Here is a 14925-nt window from a genome sequence, read left to right as displayed (position 1 = left end):
AATTGAATGTTAAAAATTGCAAACATTAAATATTAATTGTTAAAGAACAAATTTAAAGCCAGAAAAGACTATGAATTTCTAACGACACATTGAGTAAAGACATGGCAATGAAGTTGTGCAACGAATAAATGTGCATATAGATTTTTTTAAATATCGTTAGAACGGCCAGGCCGTATATCTTATAAACTATGCTTAATATCTAGTAGTTAACCGATACGGGGTGGGACATTTCCTTCTCTCATCATTGCGATGCACCTTATCCCGGGTGAACTCGGTAGGAATATCTGTATCATTTTGGCGTCCTTCTTGTCCTCCTTTTCCGGTGGGCTTTCGTATTACTCCGACATTCAGACAGGCCGTCTACGGCGTCCTTTAGTCGGAGGTGAGTTTGATGATCGGCTTCGTGACCAGCTTGCCAGTCTTTGGAGCCTTTGATTCGTTGTCGTCCGTGTGGGCTGTCGTCTCGGACGTTTTTGGCATACCAGACTTCGTCATGGTAGCGTCTGTCCCATCCTATATAGGTGCGACTGTTCAAGCCTCCTTAATGTATCCTCGACAACAGCAATAGAACATATAACAGTAAGGACAACATAAACGAGGGACAAACATCTGTAACAAGGACTAAACAAAAGGAAGAACAAATAAGAACAAACGATAGTGCGTACTATCTACAGGATGGGAAATGTGCATATTTCATATAATCTAAAACTTTCGAAACATGAGGATTTTGACATTAATATCCTTCAATTCAGACTAGAGAATACACAGTGAGATTATACGCTGTGAAAATCTTTTGCCCAGAATACACCCAGAATCTCCTTTCAGTAGAACCTTCAGAACACCTGAAAAAGGAATGCAAAACAGGTCGACGAAATAACGGCAAAAGATGAACGGAGTCGTATAATATCCTTAACGCAACATGAATGACTCTTGCCGCTGGAAAGCCTCGGAGAGTGGGTGATATATCCGATTGCCAATATCCGATGACACTGTGGCTACATGAGATGGTTTGCGTGTGCGAGATGAAAAACCTCTTCAGCCCATCAAACGAACCGGGTGTGGTTGTTCCGGGGTCAGATCGTGCAAGATTTGAAATCAATTTTCATATATCCATTCTACCAAAAACCAGCTGAGGTGTCTCCTGTGTCAACTGGCATGGTGGTGGTTGAAACTCCGCACCCATCAAACCCAGAGTTCCCGAGGGGTAATGCACATCCGACTAATAAGGGGATCAGGGGAACCACCTCCCTCCCGAGGAACTGGCTCTATCAACTCGAGCCGTAGCAGAGATACTTCCCTTTCCGAGTCTATGAGCTTCGGTAAACATTCGCTCCAATAGGCTTACCCCCCGGTTTCCATTCTGTCCCTTCTGGCCCATGGTTGTTCTCACATCACTTTCACCCTCTTCAACGCTGCGCAGAGCCACATTTCATTCCTTCAATGTTCGGCATGACGATACTGCAAACAGCAAACGGTACGTTTCGTGACGCATCGTTGTCGCGTTTTCACCAATTTCCAGACTCACAACAGACGCTCCCGGGGGGATTCGGGGTTGTGTGGTGGTGTGAACCTGGGCAGACGCGAACGACTAGGTAAACAGAGACTTTGTGTACCACTCACTCCCATAGATTCCTGGCCTTGGCCATCTCGTCTAGTTGATCCTGGAATTTCTATTACAAAATACCTGACGCTCTTCCTCCTGAACGTACGGACAAACTGGACCGGGACGACAGAGTGTGCGAGAGAGAGGGAGAGAGCGAGGAGTTAGTTCTATGAACACCGATAACCCCTGCTTCAGTGTCCGTTTTCCTGTCTCGGAGTCCTCCGGTTTCCAAGGGTTTCCAAACGCATGTACTTTCCGGTATGTGCCGTTAGATTGGGCCACATATTTCCACCGTCCTGTAGAGAACTGCTGACATTTAGGGGTCGGTGTGCGGCAGAGCCAGTACAGGGGGGAAGAGAGAGAAAAAAACTCAGCTGCAACTGAGCGAAGCGGTCGTCTTGTGTGTTTTTGTCGTGCTCTGGCCAATGTCCACCCCTTTCTAGTTGGAAGGCCGTAACACTTCGTGGTGGTATGGTGGTATGATATGTGCATACGAACAAGTAAGGACAGAAGAATGCAGTACCATAGCCACTCCAATTTCCACGCCACCAAACGTTGGATGAAGGTAGCAAATGAACGCATCATGCAGGAAGGAAGTGTACTGGGGTACTTACGGCAGCCAGCGTGGCCCGTGACCGGTCGGCCATATTTCAAACACGTCGCTAAGGTCGTGAATTGTTTCCCATCGAAAAAAAAAAACACACAAAATTGGAACAAAATGATCCCAAAAAACCTTCGTTCCCGGCCAACAGAAAAACACGCCACACCGTTCATGTCCCATTTGTGGCGATGCTGTCCCGCCTGCAACATTGGGAAAACAGACGACGACGACGACGACGAACATTTGCAAACACTTATGGAAGGACACACCGCGCGTGGTTTGTTCGATTTTGCAGCTTCAAAAATCTCTCTGTCCCTGGACCAAAGTTGGATTGGAGGGTGTCGACACATGCGCTTGTAATGTGCGTGGAGCGCGACTAGGCCCAACAAGGTGCACACACAACGCTGCCGTGCGCGTCGGTTGCACCAATAAAAGAGAACTAAAACAACGCCCGCCGTTTCACATATCAAACATCGTGTCCGTGACCGTGTCCACAGCATCGAATGGAAGACAATCGCGCACTAAATTCGCTGCCTGTTGGCTGCATGTGTGTGTTTTCATGGGGAACCCTTTTTGCCCTTGAAAATTCAAATCTTCTTGTCAATCGGGCCGGAAAACGCAACGAAGAACTCCTGGGGCGTTGGGGTGGTTCCGAAAGTTTTATTTGTTTCATTAGCATACTTCCGGGGCCGCATTCCGTTTGGGTAAGCTAATTGGTTTTGGTCGCTGAATTTGATTTGCGAGTTTTGTTAGTTCGGTTGACTAACAACGACGGATGTGTGTGTGAGGAATTGACGCCCGGCACTGGGGCTCCGCTTTTCTTTCCTCACCGGCAGCCACAAGATGGAACGCACACACACACACATAAGCGTCGGTCGGTTGGCCAAATTATTGGTCAGCCTGGGCAGAGCATGCACCGGCGGCAATAAATGCAGCGTCGTGTGCAAGGGTTTGGTTGATTACTTTCGGGATTAGGCATGTTGATCCTACCCCGGGTTGTGTTCGCTTCCGGGGATCCGGGGTGCGGTGTGCGTTTCATCCTAATTGGCACCGAGCTCCACAGCGGGAAAGCACCCGATGGATTTACAACCAATATCCCGATCTCCAGTGCCAAAGGAAAACCAAATTAACGTAATCGCCAGATTCAGGCCTTCCCACCCTTGCTGTTTGTGTTTGTGACGTTCGGGATGGGAAAATCCGGGGGATTCGCGGAAGCAGAGATAATCAACAAGGGAAAAATTTGGCTTTCCCCCACCCTGCTGTTCCCCCCTTCCGAAACAGTACGAATCGCAAACCGTTTGGAGTTTATTTGTGCGTGGTTTGCGCCCAGCTAGTTAACGTCCGGTACCCCAAACTCGGTTAAGTAGTTTGAACCCGGTTTTACTTTGATGTGCCAAGCGGTCCCAATAAATGCGTGACGGCAGGAATCGATTAAACCTGTTAATTTGAAACACCTGCACTTTGTTATTTTATGTATGTGTGTGTGTGTGTGTCAGAGTGTGGTCGGTAGTATTTTTCTTGAGCGCACCTTGCCCTTTCAGCCGAACGGGTCTGTAGTAATTTGTGCGCACAATAAGCGCATGGTGTGTGCCAACGTGATTGATTTGGATGCAAATTTATTTGCATCAACCTCTCCCCCCTTTATTGCCGGTAATTGGATGGGTTTGTTTGATTGAAAGTGCAGTAGCAGTTTATTTCAGCAAACTGGACATCAATCCGAAAAGCACACGGATATGCATTGAGGTGCAAATTCCCATTATAAATCCCGCTGCCCTGCGATGACAGTAATCGTGCTGGGTGTGAAAGTGGATCAATTAATTTGACCGGTTAAGCCATACGATTAAAAGACAAAAAAGGAATGATTTTTTTACTGATCCAAAATGTTTGTTTATTGGAGGAACCTTAACACAGTCGCCGGGAAGGGATCCAGCAACCTGCCACATGGGACCTCAAAATGGGACCGCACAGTGGTACAGTGTAGACAAAAAAGGATTAAGGTTTAACCGTTGTAAAGTCCACAATTTTTAAAATATGTGCCGAAAGAGTATTTTTTAACCCAAGAAGACGGCCTGGCCATTTTGCTTAAAATGGTAATTGCAGTGGACCCAACTTCGAGAACTTTGGAACTTTGACTCAATGCGAAACTTCGGTTTAACCTCAGATCAATTATGAACTCCTTATAAATTCTGGATTATCTTACAACGTCAATCAACTCTGGAGTGCTGATGGTAGCAGTTCAAAATAATTATATCCTAAAATCTTAACCTTAAACCCTGATACCTAGACCAGCAGCAAAAGAGGACAAAAGAAGATGGAAATCAAACTAACATGAAACGGAATTAAACTGCCGGATTGCGGATATAAGAGGATCTTTGCGACCAACCGAAGTTCGACGAGTTGGTATGGACAGAGGTGGACGATTACGTAAAGAGCAAGCGAGTAAATAAGGAGCATCGGTATGACCTAGCAGGAGAGCGACAATAAAGAAGGATTGAATATAGGAGTGGCGAACTTCCAAGGTGTCAAGATCAAGCAGGACATCTAGACTCATACTGAGATAGAGGGGAGGACAGCGCACATATAGATTTATCTACAGCAAATCTGGTAAACTATCTCTGTACCCGATCAATACGATCAATATGAACCAACGATGAGGGTGACCAGACAACTGAGCAATACTCCAGAATCGATCGAGCCAGCGAGCAGTACAAGGATTTTCAGAAAAGTCACGAGCAATCCGTCTCATCAAGCCCAGGGTCCTCCAAGCTCTACTAACTGGCAAACGGAACTGGTTTGCGGGATGATGCTAAGAGCGCTGTCCAACCAGATGACCAAGTCTTTAAGGACTGAGATACGATTGATAGGCTGCAGGTCGAGGCCTCAAGAATGAGTATTGGCAGATTGAGATCGTGAAATATGATCTAGAAGCGCATGACGTGGAGGAAGAGTTTGCTTGATAATGTAAGACATTATTTAGTGTAAACAACTGTAAAGTATAAACATTTTAAAACGTTTGGTTCCTTTCTTTTACTGTTGGAAATTAGTTGTAGGATTTTGAAGGCTTCGAAGGGGCCTTTAGAGTCTCCACCTTTTAAGATATTTAAATACAGGTGTTTTGGGTATGGGATAGATTAGATTTTAAAGATATTCAAGGTATCTGCTAGACTGCAGCATACTACTCACAGTAGCCGCATCTGCTTTTAGATATTCAAGTAATTCAGGTAGCTTCATTACCTTGCATTATGTTCGTCTAATTATTCCGTTAGTTAACTACTACGATGCCAACCGATAGTCTATTTCCAGTCTGAGAGAATATTGTATTTATGAATATCGTTCTTTATTAATATTACACAGTTACTCCGATATCTGCTCTTCCCTGTTCCCTGTTCCCTCTGTTCCCTCCAAATTTGCGACTGACGCTTCCTATTCTTGCAATCTTGCGTTTTGACAGTTATTGTAGTACAGTGCTGCCAGAACCATCTATAATACGTAACTTGCATTCTGGCAGATATTGTAGGGCAGTGCTGCCAGAAACATTTAATAATATGTAACAGGGAAGATCTTCACTCAAAACATTTGAGCAAAGCAATCAAGATGCCTAGCTGCCTAACATCAAGGCGGTACTCCACATAATATAGTGAGGCATCAACTTTGATGAAAACTAACGGAACTCTCTTAACTACGTTTCAAGAGGAAAATGCTCAGTAGGTTGTTTGGCCCAGCAGAAACTACTACAATGACGAGCTTTACAAAGTGTAGGAATATTTTTTTTTCGTAACAGTATTGTTTCGAATATTGCCATCCTTATCATAAAACAAGTTTGACTCACTAGAGCTGACCGTATCAGGGCGCTGGACGATAGGGTATGTAAAACTTTTTAAGGTTGGCCAAATGTAAAGAAGCAACATCTTGTAAATAAATTAATAAATAATTAAATAATTATGGCTTGTAATATTGGTGGGTAGTACAAGAAATTCAAAATGTCGGGAAGTAGCGAATCACTAGAGTTGGCTCCAAAATATATTCGGAGTTATACGCGTGTTCGACTTCGTAATCAGAGCAAATTCACACATCCATTTCGGATTTGCCATCGATTCAGCAAAACAAATACAAATGTACAGGTAGTCTCCGAGATACGCTATTATAGCGTATCAGCGAGAAAAATCAGCGTAACTCGAATTTCCGCGTAAGTCGAATCCTGGAGTCGACTTCCTTCTCTGGACTTGGTTTTTTCACCGAATCAGGCGATTTTAAGAAAGAATACATTAAAATAAGTTAGAAAGAAACGTTTTATGAGACAAAAAAAAGTATTTTCGATCAATTTTAACCTTTTTGCTTCGATTTTGTGCTACAAACTAGCTAATTTTTCGAAAACCGCGTATCTCCGAATCCGCGTGTAAGAGGAACCGCTTTACAATATAAATACATGCGCTATATTTTATGCCTCCTCGTAACCTGGAAGGTTGGAACAGGCTGATAGTAAAACAGTAATAACAATCTGAAACTAATGATGCACGCTGTGATGTGGCATGATGGTAGCGGCGCTGGCCTTCACACGAACGAACCGAACCAAAATCCCATCCGGACCAATCTTCCGCACGCAGGACTACGGGTGAATAAAGTCACTGGAAAGCAAGAAATTTCAGGCCTAGAACTCTTGAAGTTCTTGCGCCGATAAAGAAGAAGATGCACGCAAAATGAAAAAAAAATCGCTTCACTAAAAAAAATACAACCACAAACATGGCGCAAACCAAGCGAAGCAACGCACAACGCAGAAAAATGCAGACAGGGAAGTAATGCGGTCCGATCCTTATACATACCCCCCCGTCGGTATCACATTACACAAGTGTATTTTCACACTTTTCGCCAGCGCACAAAAGGACACGAAAAGCCCTCACTTTTAAAATTTCGTACCGTTTCCAATACACGCCGCTCGTGCATATGTGCATGCGCCTGGCCCTCCTCCTCTAGGGAGTTCTTTATTCCCCCGCTCCACATTGCACACGACGCGACGACGCACGCTAAAGCTGGATGACAAAAAAAACCTTCTCATCTGCTGGTGTGCGCTCGCACAAGCGACATATTATCATTGCATACATGGGCATACATAACGCAGCATACATCTCAGCTTTCAATCGACGTCTGCCCACACACCACCACCACATCACTGGGCCTTCGGGCCCATTAGGGGGGCAACAACAACGAAAAAAAAAACAGCGTACCGTTTGTTGCTGTTGTGGCATTGCTATGCTTCTGTGCTTTGTATTAATGGTACCTTTATGTGTCTCGCTTTCTGTGACCTTTGTTTTTGCCTGCTGCTGCTGCTGCTGCTGTACGAGCCTTCGTTTCTTTACCCAAGACGGGAAGCATGCTTCCGGTGACTGCTCCGAGGGGTATTGTTGATGCATCATGAATGTTTGGTGTTTTGTTTGCAAAACTTTCACACGTCGTCCCGAGCAAGTCGAATGGCGGTACCGGTACCGTTTCGGCTGTGGACCCATGGAACACGCAATCGAAAGAAAGGATAAATGAGTAAAACACAGACACAGCCGGTCGGTCGGTGCATTTGTGCGGCATATGCAGAAAACCTAAGCGCGTAGTAATTATTTCTATTTCATTTTAAGCGAGACGGGGCCGGTTCCTCCCGATTTGGGTCGGGAAATTCGCATGGGACGGTGAGAGAGGACGGCACCGGTCTAGACAACTAGACGATACGTAAAAACGACAGCGTTAGCCTTTTTAAACTTTCAATCCCCGGCGCTCGGAGATGGTTCCGTTACGTTCTCCTGCTATTAATTCTCCGTGTGAGAGCTCGCATCCTGCTCGTTTTTTGTCGGGCTTTACGATCCTTTCCGGCGCTGGATGTGGATATTATTTTATCCTGACCAAAACCGGCGGGCCGAGCCCGCGTGTGTCTGCCGCCGCCGTCGGTGATTCCTCCGAGTGGTGTGGTTTGTCTTAAAACCTCAACAAAAGCCCCAGTGCCGTCTCCACCCGCACGTGAGAAGATATGTGGTATGTGATATTAATCCTCGCATTTCCATCCATCCTGCTTCACACAGCGGCATCTCGGTGCCCGCTTCTTTAACGGTCGGTCGGTCGGTCGGGTTCCTGGTTTTCGGGATACTTTTACTTTTGCAGCAAGATGTTTGATGGCGGATAAAGAGATTGGCGGGGTTGGTCAACAACAACAACAAAAAAATAAATAAAGGACGTCGTCGAGAGGAACGCGCTAAGGTCTCTGGCAACGTGAGTCCTTACACACATCCAGCATCAGGAGTTTTACCCCTCCAACCCGGAACCGTCACACACATCCTACCCGGGGGTTAAGTGGGTATGTGAGCACATCCTCCCACCCATACATAATTCTAAAGAGCCACACGGCCCGAGAGCGTTTTGTATTTGTGCAGCAGGTGTATGTGCCGCCCTGGGCCGCTCCTATACTGTACCAACACAAACGTCGCGCACCTTTCTAGTGTGTGTCTGCCGGGTTTCCTTTTTCTTTGCTACACAACACACGACATACGTCTTTCGGAACGACCCTTCCCGGTCCCTTCCTTCCCCCTACAGCCCTGCATCATACTCCCTTCGAACCAAACCCACCCACCCACCGGGTTGCGGTATGCAGATCGATGAAGAAAACGGAAACACTGCTGCACAATAATGCTACTGCTTGTGGAAAACCAACACACACCACCACACCACCGCTAGACGGAATAGGAATTGCGTTTAACGCTATGTGTGTGTGTGTGCTGAAACCGGGAAGAGCTTATGGGATGTAAAAGGAAAGATGGAAGGCGTTCGTGGTCCGTCTGCAGGATCGTTTTGTCTGCAGTGGAGAAAAAAAAAACGGGACGTACAAACACACCACACATACCAACACACGTGGATCGGGCAGAAAAACCTTGTGCCGATGGTAACAAGGTACCCATCAACGAAGCGAACATTAAATCACCCCAAAACTTATGCAATGATAATGAGAGCTTGCAAAGAATTAAGTGGAAAAAATAATAATTGTTCGATAAAACTAATAAAATAAGTAATGGTTAAGGTATAATACATCAATTAAAAGGGCATTATACACCGCCTATATGAATTTTGCGATCTAAATTACAAAAAAAATATATAATAATATAATAAAGCTTTTCGTATTTGTTTACAGACTAAAAACAAAAAAAAAATGCTATACATACTAAGCGTGACATTCCTGAAGACTTTACAAACAATTTCAAAGCCCTGGATTAAGTTTTAATATTTTTTTTGAGTTTGTGCTAAAGTAAAGATATTTAAAAGTCATACATCATGTAGTTCAGAATTGTTTAACTACAACAATTAATGTGAATAAAATTAATCGTACTAGTCACAATGCCTGATCTGGAAGTTCTAGTGTTAAATCGTTTGATAGTCTTACACTTCTTTTTTAAAACTTCTTAATAATACACCAAAAAGTGTGTAATTGAATTTAAAATAATATGAACAGAAATTTTACACTATGGAAAAGGGAAAGAAACACAAAGATTTGGAAAATAGAAAGAAAAACACGGAAAACTAGAAAGGAATGGGATAAATAAAAAAAAATAACAAATTAATTTGCTACAGTAAAATATCCATCGAACACATTTATGTCTGTTTTTACGATACTTTTCACCGTAGGCGATGCCCAATCGTACTAAATGGCACGCCGATGCAAGCACCGCACCAAACCAAACCACAGAGGCAGAAGAGAATGAATGGGAACGAGCGTACGAAGCGTAAAAAAACCCGTTACCGGGCGTTAGATCGATGCATATATAGCTTCACTTCCGATGTTTTGCAACTTAAACCAAACCCATAAAAGCAAGCACCGGGGGAGGGACGTAAGGGCAACGAGCGAACATTGAGGAACATACGGGCATCAATACGGTACAGCAAGACTGCTCCACCCGGCGAAAACCCGCTTCTCACTTCATCAATCCGAATCCGGGGGTAGGTACAAGCACAAACAGCAGCAGTAGTGGTCACCAGGGAAGGACCACACCACCACCGTACGATGATGGTGAGGAGAGGTGGCAATGGCGATGGCGAAGGATCGCTAAAGTGGATATCGGAGAATGGAGATCTCGGTTATGCAAGTCCGAGCCAGCAGCTGGCCCGAACCGAAGGTGTGTACGGTACGGGGTGGTGGTGTACACACACACACACACGGTATAATACACAGCCGGACCATTTTACCCGGTCCCTTTCGCTAACAAGGGATAAGAAGGGGTAGCACACGTTCGTGTATGCCCACACAACCCACAGAACCGCCGAGAAAAAGGAAACGACGAAACCAAGTGTGAAAAGCTAAAACTGTCCCCGATGGATTTTCTGGCTTCCGTGTGGAATTTTTTGTGCATTTTTCTGTCAGCCTGCCGTGGAGAGGCATGTGGTTATGTTTAAAAGCTGCCTCTTGTAATCTGCAGTTCACGCCTCTGTGTAGCCGTACCTTTTGGAGGATAGTAACCAAAGTAAGAGTAGCAGCAGGCACCTTCCTCCGATCCGATCGCTCCGAGTAAACCCGAGTGGATAGAGGGCAAACTTATTGCACAATCAAAACCACAATCATGCTGTTAATGCAAACATGCCGGTTCGAGCGGAAAGGCAACATACAAGTTTTAGGAAATAATTCCACCAAACAGGCAGCTTTTGATGGTATATTTTGTTTTACCTTTATGCGTTGCTGGTGCAAGAGAATGAACTCTTCTCCGGTGATGTGACTCCGGTTTGTACAAGTATTGGTTGGCCTGTGATCATATTGGATTATATCAATTCATAGCCGTTAATCTATGATCAATTGGTCCTGACGGCACAAACTAAACACCTTTCCAATATGAAACATTCGGCGAAGGTTTACATTAATTATTGAATGTGGTAGGTATCATATAACATTTCACCTTCGAACAACACCAATTGAGCTAATGCATCTTTTAAAGGAGAACTTAAGAATTAACACGACAAGGTCTAATTTGAAGGCTCTAATTTGCCTTTTCGCAAGAATGGATTAGAAAATCACTCGCCATACCAAATAGAATACTTAACGTCAGATGTTCCTGGTATTTGTGGGCAAAGATGCGGATGCGTAAAGATAGCCCTTATCGAAATAGAAAGCTTAATTCTTAGGTATGTATCTGTAAAACAATCGAACGTTGAATTGATGCCAGGTTGTTTTATGTTTAGTTCTGTTCGAAATGTTTGATCTGTTGCTAACCTAAATAACTGTGTCCGAATAATTTGTTGCACCATTTTCATGAAAAGTTGAAATGATTAATTTATAACAAAACTGGCATGTCTTATAAAATGGCCAAAGCCACTTAAATTTATCTTAAAGCTACAACCTATACGCTAAAAATATATTTATCTTAAGCTGACGCCTCCTAAAGTCAATACATGTAAGGAGGAATTTTGGCAGGTGTACCGCCGCATTATTGCCGCTGTACAAAAGTAAGAGAGAGTAGGAGAAAGAGATGTGACGATGGGTTATAGAGCACAGAATTTTGATAACAAAAAGGACTCGCAATCACATTGCGGTAACAAGACGTTCGCTGTCCGGTTGTATCACTAATATTCAAAACTGTACATACATATATGTTCGTAATATCGGAGGGTCCTAGGAGATTTATTAATAATTAGCCTACGTGACAATTCGGGAAAGTCTATATAGTTTTGGAGAATGTTTGCCTCAATTACGCACTGAGCAACACTGATTCGTCTATGTGTGAAGGTTACTAGCAAGTAACGAGTGGTTGAGGAGCATCTCACCATAGCATGTTTTTCAGAATCAAACCTATTAGTTTAGAACCAAGAAAATATAATTTAAATAATCGAAATTAAATGACTTTCCGGGAAATCATCTTTAAAAATTAATAATGACATTTGTAAAATTAATTACCCTAATCGGTACATTTGTAAAACATAGCTAAAACATGGATTCTTTTATTCATTTATCCGTATAATTAAGTTATCTTGCGTAGATTGCCTATATAACGACAAAAGACATAAGAAAGTCGTAGATATCGTTAGAAAACTAATCTTAAACAATTGCTAACTTGATTAACCGTCATATTCAAATTAATTAAATTACTTACGTTATCCAAGTATGTCTCTGTTTTTAGAATAATGTGTTGTAGGTTTAAAATCCCACCGTAAAATGGTATTGAACTAAACTGTCTACCTGCAGCTAGGAAGTTAATTTTGCTAAGAATATACGAGACGTTAATACTTCCTGAATTAGTATTAAACGGCATTGTTAATTTTATCAAATGCCACATGGAAACCCGTGTAAACGCAATCAATCTGCAGGTTGGTTTTTGTCAAAGCCTGAGCAATAATTGTTCAAAAAGGTAACTACATCAGTCTCAATAGAACGGTTTGAGACAAAACCATGCTGTTCAGTGTAGGTAGTATGACGAGAGCCGTGAAACAGGTGTTTCAACAGTTCGAATATTTTGCTGAAGGCACAAAGTTCGCAATTTTATTCCTATCCATCTTTTTAAAGGCTGTTAGCATCTTGAAAGTATACATAGAAATGGAAAGCTTTTTTAGTTTAAGGATTTGTTGAACGGTCTAGGAAATATTGGCATTAACAACTCTCTACTGCTCTGGGGAAATAGTCTGACCCAGCAGCAATAGAAAACTTCAGCTCACTGATGGCAGCGGCGACCTGACCAACGGGTTAACCAACGTCAAACTAGCAATACCACTGATTTCTTTTGACATTTCTCAACCACTCATAATCGTCACTTTAATTATGACAACAATTCAAGCTTTTAGTTCCAGGTTAACTAAGCTTACTAGTTTGTATTGAAAAATTAATAATTGAGGATAAAATCCGAAATGTTTATGCACATAACAGAACAATTAGTTGAAACAATGATGAATTCTAATTCTGAAATCTCTCATATAGACTCATTTCTAGAATCCTTTCAAGTTGATCTGGAAAGTGTTTGAGAAAAAAAGGTGAAAAACTTCCCAAGTTCTGCTTATACCTATCTCTATTAACTCATCCGTCATGTCGGAAAGCTTGAAAAGTGTTGAGAAAGATCCGCAAACTCTCAATACAAATTGGGACACCAAAAACAAAGCTTAAATTATTCCATTGTTCGTACTATCACCATCATCATTATCTACCGGAAATGTGAGTATATAAAACATCCACATCTACATAATGGCCAGCAAACATCGATCGACACACTGTCATATCGACACCGGGCACATCATAAATCTAACGACCCGAATATCCCGCCCTTCATACCCAGTTGTCAATCGATTACATATGCACGCTTCAACCGCACATACACGAGCGGAATCCTTTCGACACCATTCGCGCGCTGCCCAGGATGTAATAATCGCTCCTCGACCGGCCGGTTCCAAATCACTCCCAAATTGATGCCAATCAGCGCCTAAACCAGTAACCTTGTCGATTCATCAATCGATCGGAAAAGCTCCGGAGCTTCCGTGCTGATGGGATGGGTTTGGATCGGAAAGCGAGAACTGGATGATGACGTTACGCACGGTATCTCCTTCTTTACCGGCAGCAGATCCACCAATACCTCCCCCTCCCAATCATGGCCAATGAATTATTTATTCCTAGCGTCGATGTTCCGTGCATCCCCCCGTGCAGCGGAAGTCGGTAAATCAATCTCGCCTTCGCTTCCACCCATGAGGCGAAGAGGGAGGTGAGAAGAAAACAGAACCGGGAAAGGAAATTTTGTGGGTCGTGCTCCGCTCGAGTGATCTACTTCCGCCGCTGCTGGTTGGAAGATTTTCGGTTTACATCGATCCGTTCGCAACCAGAAAAAAAAACGCACCGTGTCCGGAAACTGCTGCAGAGGAGATGCTGCCATTTTCCGTACTTATTGGCCATTGGTTCGCCATCGATGGAATGGGAGAGAAAAATTTCCACCGATTAAGTGGCAGTCTCGACAGTTGAAGAGGAAGGCCTGACGCCATACTTGCTGCTGGCCTAGTTGCTCGTTCTCTCGCATTCCCCCTGCGTGTTCTCGTCTCTGCGTAAAACCCCGTACAAACCGGTAGGCCATTTAGCCTGTCAATTGCAGGGCACACGGTACGGCCACACAGTCATCAATCACCATTCGGTGTCGATGGGTTTTTTGCTTCACCGGAGGCCGTACACCACCGCGTCCCATCGCGTGATGGCGTGCTGCACCAGGCTCCAGACTAAATGGCGGCTCCAGGGCGGTAGCAGTGTGATGCGAGAGGTCACTATCGATCTCGGTCCTACCCAGGGTGGTTTGTTCGAATATCCGCTGCTCTGGCAGCGACGGGTAGCGAATTTTAATGGACCTGTACCCTGTAAAGCAGCCAAAAACATCGTGCACTTAGTGGATTGTTGGGGAAAGCGGTTCACTCACCTGGTGAAAGCTCCTCGGTTACGGCCGCAGCCAACCCGATGCCGATAACGATGCCAGCCAGCAACGCAAACCAGCGGTGCTGCAGTTCACCTATAAACTGGGCCATCGGCCCGTCCTTCCTGCGATGTTGCGGCACCGGCATGATGGTGGAAAAAGTCGGCCAGGGGGAACAAAAAACGGAAGCTGAACCCGTCTCTGGTCGCTTGCACGGTGTTACCACCTTTACGCACACGCTTTTCTCTGGGTTTTTTTTTATTATTTTGCCCTACCAAAACACACACACACGTAAACACCGATGGCTCAGCACCACACAACACAATCGCGGAAAACGA

At 44.1% G+C, this 14925-nt stretch overlaps 1 protein-coding gene across 1 annotated transcript in view; it reads right to left on the bottom strand.

The window, feature by feature from the left end:
- Positions 1-14712, bottom strand: part of LOC128300300 (semaphorin-2A-like) — a 323718-nt gene extending 309006 nt beyond the window's left edge. Inside the window, exon 1 of the mRNA XM_053036319.1 lies at positions 14594-14712. Coding sequence (XP_052892279.1) covers positions 14594-14699 — 106 coding nt within the window. The 5' untranslated portion in view covers positions 14700-14712. The remainder of the gene's footprint in view (positions 1-14593) is intronic.
- Between the last annotated feature and the right edge of the window lie 213 nt (positions 14713-14925).

Source organism: Anopheles moucheti, chromosome 3 (genome assembly GCF_943734755.1).
Source record: "Anopheles moucheti chromosome 3, idAnoMoucSN_F20_07, whole genome shotgun sequence".
Lineage (NCBI taxonomy): Eukaryota > Metazoa > Arthropoda > Insecta > Diptera > Culicidae > Anopheles > Anopheles moucheti.
Note: the sequence above shows the minus strand (reverse complement) of the source record. Positions and strands in the feature narration are given on the sequence as shown.